The sequence below is a fragment of the Herpailurus yagouaroundi genome, unplaced genomic scaffold, assembly GCF_014898765.1.
Source record: "Herpailurus yagouaroundi ecotype Mexico unplaced genomic scaffold, PumYag 206, whole genome shotgun sequence".
Lineage (NCBI taxonomy): Eukaryota > Metazoa > Chordata > Mammalia > Carnivora > Felidae > Herpailurus > Herpailurus yagouaroundi.
This window is the reverse complement of record NW_024412437.1, coordinates 5,542,293-5,555,963: the sequence shown is the minus strand read 5'-3', so window position 1 is coordinate 5,555,963 and position 13,671 is coordinate 5,542,293. Positions and strand designations below refer to the sequence as shown.

General features: G+C 42.8%; 1 protein-coding gene across 5 annotated transcripts in view; it reads right to left on the bottom strand.

The window, feature by feature from the left end:
* The window catches only part of MAP2K6 (mitogen-activated protein kinase kinase 6), a 122,872-nt gene that overhangs the window by 24,131 nt on the left and 85,070 nt on the right, over nt 1–13,671 (bottom strand). For all 5 annotated transcript variants that reach the window (XR_005783781.1, XM_040452227.1, XM_040452229.1 and 2 more), the window contains exons 3-10: nt 11,176–11,224; nt 10,239–10,352; nt 8,270–8,389; nt 6,845–6,961; nt 6,134–6,185; nt 3,725–3,852; nt 2,763–2,840; nt 1,013–1,152 (exon numbers count right to left, since the gene is read on the bottom strand). Coding sequence is in view for 4 of the 5 variants with exons in the window: in XM_040452227.1 (XP_040308161.1) it covers nt 1,013–1,152; nt 2,763–2,840; nt 3,725–3,852; nt 6,134–6,185; nt 6,845–6,961; nt 8,270–8,389; nt 10,239–10,352; nt 11,176–11,224 (798 nt within the window). In the remaining variant the exon portion in view is untranslated. The remainder of the gene's footprint in view (nt 1–1,012; nt 1,153–2,762; nt 2,841–3,724; nt 3,853–6,133; nt 6,186–6,844; nt 6,962–8,269; nt 8,390–10,238; nt 10,353–11,175; nt 11,225–13,671) is intronic.

Here is a 13,671-nt window from a genome sequence, read left to right as displayed (position 1 = left end):
CTTCCGAGGGAGCGGCCAGGGTCACTCCTCTCCCAGGGTCACAGCTGGGCTTGTCACTGTCTGCTTCTGCAGATAGGATGCCCATATCAACGAGCTCCATTTTGTGCTTTCCTTCTGTTCTTTTTCTCCTCTTCCAGGAGCACTTGCAATGGTCCTTAGGATGAGGTTATACCAGGCAGTCTGGTCACCAGGCAGAGAGGAGAAAACCATGCCCTCTCCCACTTTCCTCAATCCCACTGACAATTTCCAGGAAAATAAAATTTACATTGTTAGCACGACTCCTTCCATCTTCCCTCTCCAACTTGGATTGGATTCCCTCCTCAGACCCCCCAGTACTGTCCATTGTACCCTCACAGGCAAGGATATCCCCCGTTAACAAGTACCGTGTTGAAGGCAGCCTAGAAGACACGAGAACTACTCTACAAGACGTAAAGGTAACTAAGTCACACTCTCCAACTCTCTACTGCCTGCTCATCCAAAGTAATTCTTTGCATCTAATCTACTCCCCAGCTCTAATCCTCCAGTGGTCTGACCACTGTTCTCTTAAACACTCTAATCAACCTCAAATAGCTTATAGCTCTCATAAAGGAGTTTCTCACTTTTGTGACATGAAGCATGCTATGTTTTCTGCTTGGAATACCTTTCCCTTCCCTACTTCCCTCACCCCTTGGAAAATCCCTCACGTCGTCTTCAGCTCAGGATCTATCTCCTCCCGAAACTCCATCCTAATGCCTTTCCTCTGAGTTCCCCGAATACCCTATGCAGATCTCCACCCCTGGACGTGCCATATTGAACCACAAGTACTGACTGATGAGACTCCACTACTTGGCTCTGACTTCAAAGAGGGCGGGGACTGGGACAAAGGCATCTTTGTTTCTCCAGCATCAAGGGCACACTCCATAAATGCTTTGGGAATGAAATGCATGCAGAATGGATTAAAACCAATGGAGGAAGTCCATGAGAAGTCCTCTTTGTCCTTAACACCGGCGTTTGGCAGATGGGGCTCTCTTACCACTGTGAGGTAAAGTCAACAAACTCTTCGGTGAACTTGTCTCCCGGGAGCTGTGGTGAGGGCTCCTCTACCACCTGCTTGAGCTGTTGGAAGGGAGTTCCCCAAGAGTCATAGGGAAACCGAAGGATCGCCAACTCAATCTAGAGGGGAGAGAAAGACAAGGGGACAACAGCTTACACAGAGCTACTTTAGGGAATCCGCGGTGTCCTGATCCAGAAGAGTCAGCGGGAACTCCAAAGGTGAAGTTCAAGTAAAATTGGGGGAGAACTAAACTAACAACATGTTCTCCATTTGTCCCCAATTGCTAGCACTAGGGATTGTCAAACGTGATGTTACTAGAGGCAGCCAATGAAGCCTATTTATCACTGGGTCCTCCGCAAAAGCCACTGTGACACTTGATAAAATTGCAAGCCAGCCGTATTAAACTTTGGGATGTAAAGCAACCAGGTTTTCCAATGTTTGGTCTGAAATGGAATTCTCTCCCTGAGACCTTGGCGGAGTGTACATCTGCTGCCATCTGCAGGCCCCTTGCTGGAACGGAGAAGAAACAAAACAAAACAAAACAAAATCCTAGGACCAAATGACGGATCTTTTTTTGGATTTGAGTAAGGCCACTTTGCCATGACAGGACTATCACGTGTCTTCTGGGCAGGGATGTGAAATAACTCACAGGATTTAATCAGCTGCTGTGCCTGGAAAGGAGCCAGGCCCACAGTGGATAATTCCAGACCTTGGTGATACACTGAAAATTTATGACCACCAATGTCACAAACAAAGCACTAATTGTATAACTTTAGGACTGCGCCCAAGGAGATTATCCTGTGTGTTACTATGCCCTTTGGCTATATATGACCCCGCTGGCCAAGACTTCTATCATAATCCTATTCTGGAAAGCACAGCCTATGTCCTGGGTGACTCAGCTCTGTCAGGCTCCACATACATTAGCACTCATTGAGAAGCTTGAGCCTCGATTAAAATAATTTAATTTTCAATATATTTTTTAATGTTTATTTATTGATTTTGGGGAGAGAGAGAGAGTGCAAGGAGGGGAGGGGCAGAAAGCGAGAAAGAGAGAGAAGCCAAAGCCGGCTCCGCACTGTCAGCACAGAGCCCGACGCAGGGCTCGAACTCACGAACCGCGAGATCGTGACCTGAGCCAAAACCAAGACTCGGGTGCTTAACCGACTGAGCGTCCCAGGTGCCCCAACTAATTTAATTTTAACGTTTATTTATTTTTGAGACAGAGAGAGACAGAGCACGAATAGGGGAGGGTCAGAGAGAGAGAGGGAGACACAGAATCCAAAGCAGGCTCCAGGCTCCAAGCTGTCAGCACACAGCCCGACACGGGGCTCGAACTCACGGACTGCGAGATCATGACCTGAGCCGAAGTGGACGCTTAGCCGACTGAGCCCCCCAGGCGCCCCTAATTTTAAACTAGAAGGAAAACTACGAGCAGTTGTAGTCAGGATTCATTGTACAGATGAGGATAATAAGACCGCTCATGTGACTCTATCAGTTACTCAAGGGCATACGACCAGTTAGAGGTGGAATAAAGACTGGGTTTGCTCAATCCCAGGGCGGTTATTTCTACGACACCACACTGCAGACAACCATCACTTAGAACCTCCTGCTATCTCAGGCCGAAAGCAGAGGTTTCTGGACTCACACTTAGGGCATTTGCCTTCCGGTCTCAGAACCCACCCCATTTCAGCTTCATGCCCAGAACCTCACAGACCAGTGCGATCATTACCATTGTGATGCCCAGACTCCAAATGTCAGACTTCACACTATATCCCTTCTGATTGAGCTCTGGGTTTATTCTTTCGGGCTGGAAAGGAGATGGGAAAAGACAAATGAGATAACATTCTTAGCTCCACAAAGTCTCTAGGGGTGGGGGTGTCACCAGCTGCCAAGTGAGTTGTTTTAAACTTGTTAACCTGCCTCCCAGGCCAAGAAGATTCACTACTGCAAAAAAATACTGACGCCTCTGTGGGATTTTCCGCCTTCTACAGGAGTCTGTTCCCAGAGGCGATAATGGAGCAAAGTCCCCCCCAATTCAAAACTAATTTCAATTTCGCCTTAAGAAGAAATAGGAGATACACATTATGAAGCTACTCTGCCAGTCTAGAATTTTCCTCATTAAAAACACCAACATTCCAGAACTCAATACTAAGAATGCGCAAGCATCCCTGAGAGACTCCCTGAGATTAGCTCAGCACTGATGGGAAGGTTTTCAATCCCAAGGGCAAATCTATTTCCAAATAGAACACAGAAGCCCCTTCATGTTAAAGGGGGTCCCGAGGTCTCTGCCAATGGCAACGAGTCTTCACAGCCACGAGGTTCTCTCAGGACTAACCTCCTTGTCTGGTTGGGGTAACTTAAATTCTGTTCACTCATCTGTCCCCAACAGACAAGATAACAACCCCCTGCCACACAGTGTGAAAAATCTGTGTGGGCGGTATGGATTACTTACACGTTTTTCTTTTTCCAAGTGATATACCTCTTTTACTTGCTTTTTATTAAAAAATAATAGTACGTATGAAGCAAATAACTGAGGATTACAGACGGAAAATATTTGAGAAAAAAATAAGACGGAGACTATTTCTTGCACCGTAAGCACATTTCCTTTTTCCTAGCGTGGTCTGCTTGTGTCTGCGTTCCCAGATTGCAGGCCCCCTCCCCCCCGCCTCCCCCACCAGCTGGCATACTTACGGCCATGTACGGTTTGCATCCGGCATCAATGGTTTTAGCAACTGAGTCTACAAGGTAGCCACTGATTCCAAAATCGCACATCTTTACTTGGCCCAGAGTGTTGATCAGCACGTTGGAAGGCTTGACATCTAAAAGCAAGCACCAGGAGCCCATGATCCCAGCCTGCTTTGAAGATCCATGTGTCTTCCACCAGGGGGCCTGAAATCTCCATTCCCCCTCACCTTCCCTTCCCTCTGAGGCCCAACACAAAAGTCAACAGCCATCCCTGACTCACACTTCATGGACCTTCCTGCTTTCAACTTTTCTATTTCATGTTTTGTCCCTCTCGTAGGATTGCGAACCCACCGATGGAAACGGCCGTTGCCTCTATCTATTGCCCCCATTCACGTAGTAAAAACTTAAAAAGCTATTAGTGAATCAAATGCCCAGTTCCTTGGGCAGAGTCTCTATTATGCAAAATGAGTAAGTTCCAGAAATCGGCTGTACTACATTGACCCTGTAACAAACAGTACTGTATTGCACGCTTAAACTTTGCCATGAGTGTAGGTCTCATGTTAAATGTTCTTGTGACAACAAAATCATTTTCTTAAAGCCCGGCTCATCATGACCTATTGCACATTAAGAGTAGGAGTAAGGGGCGCCTGGGTGGCTCAGTCAGTCGAGCGGCCGACTTCAGCTCAGGTCATGATCTCACGGTCCATGAGTTCGAGCCCCGCGTCGGGCTCTGTGCTGACAGCTCAGAGCCTGGAGCCTGCTTTGGATTCTGTGTCTCCCTCTCTCTCTGCCCCTCCCCTGTTCATGGTCTGTCTCTTTCTGTCTCAAAAATAAATAAAAACATTAAAAAAAAAAAAAAGTAGGAGTAAACAGACCACAGAATGAAAAGGCAGACCGCGATAAAATGATATATCAAATCTGATCAAAGCACCCAATTTTGATGGAAGCCTCTGCAAGGGGCTTGTCAGAGGTCACATAGTGTAAACTCATCAGAAATCCAGAAATTTCAGACCACAAAACATACCCCCAAATAGATTACCGTTATCTCTGGATAATGGACTTAGAAATTACGGTCAACTTTTTTCCTTTGTGATGCTTTTCAAAAAGGACACGTAATCAACAGAGTTATTCTAAAAACATTAAAAATTATCCTTTATAATGTTTTCCCTTACACTGAACAGTGGACATGCACATTTTATTATTTTTTATACTTCACTTATATATTTTTAATTCAAACGAAATGCTTCCTAATTTTGAAATAAATCCTTAAAAATTAAGTTTCCTGTTTGTGGGTAATCCACATTCTTCTGTCCATCTGGATTCTTGCCCACTTGCTCCTCCTCCCCTTCCTCCCTATTTTTCCAATTTCTAAAAGTAACAATTAATGATAGTAATAACAGCAATAACGGGCACTCTCTGTAAGGCATTTTGCATCACTTTCAGACTCAGAGAGTATAAGAATCACCAAACCCTACTACCCTACTAGCTATCCATACTTTCCATTAATTTTTCCTCAGATTTGGTTGAGTGCATCTTCAAAGTAGCTTTCTTTGACTGTAGTCACCTGGTGCTAATCATTTCCTTGCTTTATATTCTACCTAGACTGCTTCCATATTTGGCACTCCTATATTTGCAATGTGGTTTATTTTCTCCACGCATTTGTTGTATATTTGTCTTATTTCCCTATCAAGAATCCCTTTATGGAATTTTAATAAGAATATGTTTTGTTCTCAGATACCTCTTGGGGTATCTATTATAGTGCTGCATAAATGGTAGAAAAAGGAGTATAAGTGATAAATGGATACATGAAAGATGAACGATTGATACACAGGTGGATGGATGGATGGATGGATGGATGGGTGGATGGATGGATGGATGAAAGATGGCAGGCCAATCAATCAGAAGGAAAAAAGAGGAGGTAGAGGAAGAAGAGACAAATCTACTGATGTTTTCACTTTATCCTGCCTCCTGTTGTCTGAAAAAGCTGTGCTTTATACCAGAACTCTTCCAACTTTAAGGTATGCAAAAGTTACCTGGGGATCTTGTTAAAAATGGAGATTCAGGTGGTCTTGGGACCCATGATTCTGCTTTTCTAACAAGCTCCCAGGTGCCAGCCAATACGAGATGCATTTTTATCCTTTTCTCCAAAATTCTCAGTAGGGTAATCCCAGAGCTGTGTCTGGTAGCAGGTGTTTTATATTCAATTTAGGTGTAATAAAAAGCCCATGTCTTCGCATGTCCTCAGACAAGATAAAAAGCGGCTACTTATCTGATTTGCTATTCATCTGGGAAGGAAAACCCCTCAGTTCTATTGCCTAACTCAATTCCACTTCCATCCATTGGGGGAAGAAAAATCTGGGTGAAAGAAATAGATTTTATAAAAGGAACAGCTAAAGCAACATCATGGATGCTTACCTCGATGAATGACAGAGAGCTTACTGTGTAAATGTTCTAACGCCTTTACAATCTGCAAGAGAAACACAAGATCGATTTTTCTCCATCACTGGAAAGAAACTGAATGTTAAGTATACCCAGGTTTATTATCCCTGGCTTAACGTCATAAGGTGAGGTATTTTCTCAAATAGTGGTGGCCCTATCCAGGAAAACACAGAGGAAGCTACACTAATTGGACTCCACCCATCAGAGAGGACCGGATCTCACAGCGTCTCCCTCCTCTAACTGGTGTTTCATTTGGTCTCCAACATTTTTTCTCTCCACCCTCATGAGCCATTAAGAGAGCAACCTTTTTTTTCCATTTCATTTTCTTCTGCTTCCTTCTATGCCCTATTAGCCCTAAGAAAATATTTTAAAATCTACAAGTGAAAATCAAAATAAACTAATATCAGGATATAGTCACCAGGAACGTGGTCACAGCAGATGAATGCGTTGCTTAGAGACATTTTAACTGAGAGTTTTCCAAACCAGGTCAGTGGTAGAATCTTCTACATGGTGCCCAGAAAGAAAAGCATTCATTTACTCATCCACGGACGTACTCGTGCATTCAACAGACATGAATCGGGGGGAAGTTCTAGTCCAGCTAGCGTTTCTTCATACTAGGGAATCAGGGACACCTAAGGTCTAGACTTCTCACATTCTCCTTGTAAGTAGGGTTCATGATGTACTCACAGAAACTGCTATCTTCCCTAAGATGTCTTCTGGAATTGTTTGGCCTTTGTCAATCACTTGTTTGTAGAACTTATCTAGCGACGTATCCATGAGTTCCATGCAAATCCAAACATCACCCTGGAGACCGATTGGTTCAGAGACGGTTAGTAAGGAGAGAAAAGGCAAAAAGAGGAAACAGTTAACACCTGTCAGGAAGAACTCTTTTTTTTTTTTTTTTAACTTGGGTTTTTGGAGGAAATGGACGATTTCCCTTCCAGACCTCAAAGGAACTTACAAGGAAGCAAGTTTGTTTCCAAAGAGTCAACTAGCAGATTGCCAAGCAGGAATTACATACCATCACCCACTCCTTGATAGAGACTAGGACCTAAATACCAAGAGCCACACCAGTTATGGAATGAAAACCTTAAGGGAATAAAAGGCACACGACAGGGAATATGGCCAATGATATTATAATAGTGTTGTATGGTGACAAATGGTAGCTGCACTTATGGTAAGCACAGCATAATGCACAGAGAGGTTGAATCACTCTGCCGTACGCCTGAAACTAATGTGACACAGCGTGTCAACTCAGATTTTTTAAAAACCTTTTAAATAAACAAATACATCCGTACTAATAGCCACAAACGGTAGATTCCCAGAAATATAAGCCTTTATTGTTACTGCCCTGTAGGAACTTAGGTCTCCATGCCTGCTCCATGTCTGATCTCCCACACGGAGTGCTGGCAAGAATCGAAAAGCTGGTCAGAAGAGTGAGTTGAAGCATCACAATCCATGTCACGGTAAAATGAAAGCAAAGGTAAAGCCAAGAGATACGCTTAAGCCTCGAGGGTACATAGACAGGCTAAGTAAAGCTTATCCACTGGCCAAAAGACTAGAACATATCAGATTTTACGAAATCTATCTAAATTAGCCTATAGACAATTGATATAGACCACTCTGCCAAAATAAACCAAAACAGAAGGGAGAAAGGGAGCCTCAGCATCTTCAAAAGGGCTAAACACATTTAAAAATATTACGATTTCAAGCCACCTTTGTGGTGGGGCATTGTCATCATTGCACAAATATAAAACTGTCTATAGAAGACATGCCAGGGGCGCCTTGTGGCTCAGTCGGTTACGCTCAGACTCTTGATTTCGGCTCAGGTCCTGATCTCATGGTTCGTGACATCGAGCCCATGTGGGGCTCTCGCAGAAGGAGTCTGCTTGGGGTTCTCTCTCCCTCTCTGTCTCTGTCTCTCTGCCCCTCCTACACTCATGTGCACGTGCTCTCTCTCCCTCTAACTAAATAAATAAACCTAAAAAAAAAAAAAAAGAAGATGTGTCAAACAAGAAAGAGGACCATGACCATACATCACATTGATGTAATTAGAGAAACTTCCTTTCAAGTTACTGTTCTCTTCAGATTTTGAATTGACGGATCACCTACCTCCCGGAAGAGTGCACCATAAAAGGTGACTGTGAAAGGACAGTCCACTGTCCTCATGGAAATATCCAAATCCATCAGTAGCCTTTTCTGCTCCTGGCTATTTACTGTGGCCCGGATCCGCTGAATGGAAATGCATGGAAAAATTTATGGTTACTGCTCTGAGGATGAGTCAGTTAGTAAGGCAGAGACCTTAAGGAGCCCCATCCTGAAAATACTACAAAATTCACAGCACAAGTTCTAGCAATGACCTCTCAAGTATTTGTCCTAGTGATGAGTTATTTGTAACAAATGAGAAATATGGAAGACTTTCACTGGATTTCCTGAAAAATCCCAAGCCCTCTGATAATATATTTTGGAAAACGTGCAAACGTTGGGGAGTGTATTTCCAAGTCACAAGAACAGGCTGCTTCATTATGTTATGTATGTTCAGTTCAGAGACCACAGTATCCATTACTTTGTGGCTGATTTGGGATCCCACAAAAAAACCCCAAAGGCCCTCTTTGGGAACAAGTAAGAATATTTGGATTAAGTAGCAACTGTAAAAGAAGTGACAGAGCTATCGGAAATGGACAGAATCAAACAGATATGGAGAAAATGTTCATTCCTATCCCAGCGCTTCTGAGAGAAGAGAAATCTGTCACATCAGTAAATGTAGCCTTAAAGAAGCATGATTTTGCTATGAAATGAGCAAAAATATATAATGTCACTAGGCTTCTGGGGCGCCTGGGTGGCTCAGTCGGTTTGAGCATCCGACTTTGGCTTGGGTCACCATCTCGCGCCTCGTGAGTTCGAGCCCTGCATCAAGCTCTGTGCTGACAGCTCAGAGCCTGGAGCCTGCTTCGGATTCTGTGTCTCCCTCTCTCTGTCCCTCCCCCATTCATGCTCTGTCTCTGTCTCTCAAAAATAAATATACATTAAAAAAAAATTTCTTTAAAGATATAGTGTCACTAGGCTTTCATATTTTTTGCCTAATTAGCAAAAAGTCTGCAGAAGAACAAATTGAAAAATCTACAAGGTAAGGGAAAGGTATCTCCATTTTCCAAAAACAAAGGGATCCAAGTCATCTGACCATCCGCTTTCCTAACAATGGTCCAAATCCATGAACTCATGGAGAGAGGGTAGTTCTCCAAAGCCCCTCAAGAAATATGCAGTGATTCTAAGTTTCTTTTTACAGCTCAAAAATGATGCAGATTCACTCAAGATACATTTTACTCTCCTGTTTTCCACAAATGGAAACAATGCTGGTTTTCTGATTTTCAGGGATCATGCTTCAAAAACAACAGAATATAGAATAAAAAAGACTTTTGAGACATAACAACGAAATGCAATTTGTGAACTTTTATTTGGATTTGGATTTCAACAACCACCAGGCAAAGAAAACCAAACAAACTTTGAGATGATCAAGGTAATTTTAATTTGGAGCTGTTATTCCATGCCATTAAAGAAGTACTGTTCATTCTTTTAAGCGTGATGATTACACGGTGGTTACATAAAAAATTAAAAGGAGGGGGTCAGATTTATCAGTTAAAAAAACTGGGGCACCCGGGTGGCTCAGTCGGTTGAGTGTCCAACTTCACCTCAGTTCATGATCTCACAGTTCGTGAGTTCGAGCCCCGCGTCGGGCTCTGTGCTGACAGCTCAGAACTTGGAGCCTGCTTCGGAATTCTGTGTCTCCCTCTCTCTCTGCCCCTCCCCTGCTCACACTCTGTCTCTCTCTCTCAAAAATAAATACACATAAAAAAATTAAAAAACAAAACAACAACAACAACAACAACAAAAACCAACTGGTAGATGTAACTTCTACCGAGGAAGCCTTTTCCACACGTTTGGAGGTCTCTAGGGTTCCCTACAATTAATCTTCTTTGTTTTACTCCATTGAAGATCGTTTTGCTTCTATGAAAAGAATTGATCTGAGATGGACGAACATATACACCACAGACAGAAAACGTTTGGGGACCATCGACTCTACCTTCACCGCCATGATCTGCCCGCTGGGCACGTGTCGCATCTTCTCCACGACCCCGTACGCACCTCGCCCCAGTTCCATTATTGGTTCCAGATCATCTGCCTTCACCTCAAAGTTCTGCAAGAGAGAAAAGGAATACTGAAGTAGTAAACAAAGAAATAAAGGACATAGTCTCTTTCGTCCTCTCTCTGGCTTCTCCCAACATTTTATGGGTTATTTCTGGCCCACAGGCTTCTTGTCTAGAAGCTTATCCAGGCAGCCATTGAATGCAAGATGCACCATGGGAAGTTTAGACTCTCACGGTGTGCCACCTGCTGGTCACAGGCAATACAGAGATCCAGCTCCAACTAGCTTCCAAACTGCTCAGTTTGCGGGTCTCCTCGTGGCTCAGTCGGTCGAGCGTCTGACTTCAGCTCGGGTCATGGTCTTGCGGTCTGTGAGTTCGAGCCCTGTGTTGGACTCTGTGCTGACAGCTCGGAGCCTGGAGCCTGCTACGGATTCTGTTGTCTTCCTCTCTCTCTGCCCCTCCCCCCACTCATGCTCTGTCTCTCTCTCTCTGTCAAAAATAAACATCAAAAAAATTTTTTCTTCAACTTGCTCGGTTTGAGCTGTCTACACTGTGCTTCCTTAGCTCTGCCCCCTTCATCACAGGTGTCACCCATTTGCTGACTGATGGCAATGAGATGTACACTTGGACTTTAAGGAATGTGTCCCAGAACAAATCATCTACTCTCCTCAAACACCTTCCATCAGGACCTCACCAGCCTGATTTCAATAAGGCATTCAAAATAGCAAGAGCACATATCACATCTGCTTAAACTCAAACTTTTGGACCCATCTCCTTATGGCATGTAATGGAAAATAAATTTTTCAATGGCCAGTCAGAAAGCACATATGGAAAACGGTCAAGATATTAACTGGCACACATGATTTTTCTTACCTGATTTCCAATAGAAATGCAAGCTTTGGAGTCTAAGTCTCGAGGTGGCCTAAGAAAGAAAATGGGTAAAGAAAAAACATGAAATATTTAGTCAAATATGCCCTTCTCAAATCATATACAACTGGAGAGATGTTTTTTTTTCTGCAGGATTAAAGTGGAAGTTCATCAGTAAAATTAGGCAGCACAAAAGTGCTGGTAGTGTGGGATTTGGAATAAAATAAAATTTGGGTTTAAATGACTTAATCTCTTTGAGCTTCTATTTCTTCTTTAACATGGCCAGCATATAGTAAATATCCGATAAATATGATCTAGGTGTAAATAGTTATACAAATAACCATACTATTCTAGTAAGTCCCAAACTTTTTCTTTCATCCAAAAACACCAATGTGCCCAATTACTCCACCACATTTTCCCACAATTGTTTTCTTTTAAGTTTATTTATTTATTTTGAGAGAGAGAGAGAGGGAACATGCACAAGAGCAGGGGAGGGGTAGAGAGAGAGGGGGATAGAGGATCCAAAGTGGGCTCTATGCTGACAGCAGAGAGCTCAATGTGGCGCTCAATCTCATGAACCATTAGATCGTGACCTGAGCCAAAGTCCGACACTTAACCAACTGAGGCACGCGGGCGCCCCTCCCACAATTGTTTAAAAAAAAAAACAATAATTAGCCTATGGTTATGTTAACTCACCATAATAATTCCAAATCTATCTAGTCCCCACATTTACAGATGGAAAAAACATCCAGAGAGGCTGATGTGACTTGTCCAAGGTCACAAGTAACCCAGGTCTCCTGGTTTGTGATCAGAATACTTTCTGTTCTATCAGGCTGTCTAATCTGGTTGTGATATTTCTTCCATACATAGTGCACGTGCAACCCAGGGGTCATCTCAGAAGCCAGAGGTTGGCTGATTTTGTGTCTCCATAGAGAAAGCACACAGTCCCCTCATGGGTATGTGTTTCTACTACGTCAATACTACCTGGATTGATATCAATCTGCTCAAGAGAAGGATGTTTGGCCTTGGCCTTGCCACTAATTAGGAGCCTCGAAAAGCATTTTCTTGAAATAAATGCACCCAAAGCATCACTAGAAAAAGACAAAAGGATCCCAGTGCTGGCAGAATCAAGGATGACCAAAGAGAACCAGGTCCTCCTAAGGGGACATTCCATGCCAGAACTCTGCCTCTACAAAAATGCAAGAAAAAAATAGAAGACAGGGAAGATGAAAGGAAAGGAGAGAAGAATCCTCGTGTGTTATAATCCTACCCCATGTGCTGAAACTAAATTTAAAAAACAAGAAAAAGTAAGAATATAAACATAGGTATAAACATAAATTTAAAGTTTTAATGGCAAGCCCTCCCTCACCTCAAAATCCCTTTGAAATACATAGAATACCTAAAATGAAGTTTTTCTATACTAACTTAAAACCAGGGAGTAGGAGGAAGAGATTGAGAGGAAAACACACACATCCACATGCACACACATGTACACGCACACACCAGTGATGTTTTTATAGATCTTGTGTTTATGAGCAGGGAAATTTTCTTCAGAAATACGTTCCAGAGGATTAAGTCTCTAGAAATCTGATTTCTCATTCTTAAAATTTCCAAAACTGTTTCTTTCACTGTCAATAGTTTGTACTAATTACAATGCAATTCTGAAATAAAGACAGATATTACTTGAAACATGACTAACATAAATAGTAAAAAAACCTTTTGCAATTGTTCAGGACCCTTCCTTTTAAAAAGTATGAAGCAACTGGGGCACCTGTGTGGCTCAGTGGTTAAGTGTCTGACTTCAGTTCAGGTCATGATCTTGCAGTTTGTGAGTTCGAGCCCTGAGTCAGGTTCTGAGCTGACAGCTCAGAGCCTGGAGCCTGCTTTGGATTCTGTGTCTCCCTTTCTCTCTGCCCCTCTCCCACTTGATTTCTCTCTCTCTCTCTCTCTCTCTCTCTCTCTCTCTCTCTCTCTCAAAAATAAACACTAAAAAAAAGGTATGAAGCAACAGAAATGTCACTGGTTATTTGGGGCTACCTCCATTTTCTTGCATGAGGGCATTGGGTAAGACCCCTTCCAGCTCTGGTGTCCCAGTATCCATGTAGAGTTTTGCAAATTACAGCCCGTGGCCCAGCTAATAATTTTTTTCAAGTTTAAAACGTTGTGGAAAAACAATTTACAAAGAATATCCAACAGAGGCCACTGTGGCCCGAGTAGCCTGAAATATTTACTATCTGGACTTTCACAAAAAAAAAAAAAAAAAAAAAAGTATACAGACTCAAGTGTTATACTAACCTTGCATTATACCTGTACCTAATAGGAGGAGGTCATGCCATTTTCCAGAATGAGAGAAAAATGGAACCCAGAAAAGCTCAGTGGTTTGCTAAAGCCATACAGCCTAACAGAGCTGAAAATAAAACTCATGTCACTTGAATCTGTCTTGACCTAAAGAATCAGGTGAAGTGCTTTACCTACATCTCATTTAATGCCTTAAACACACAC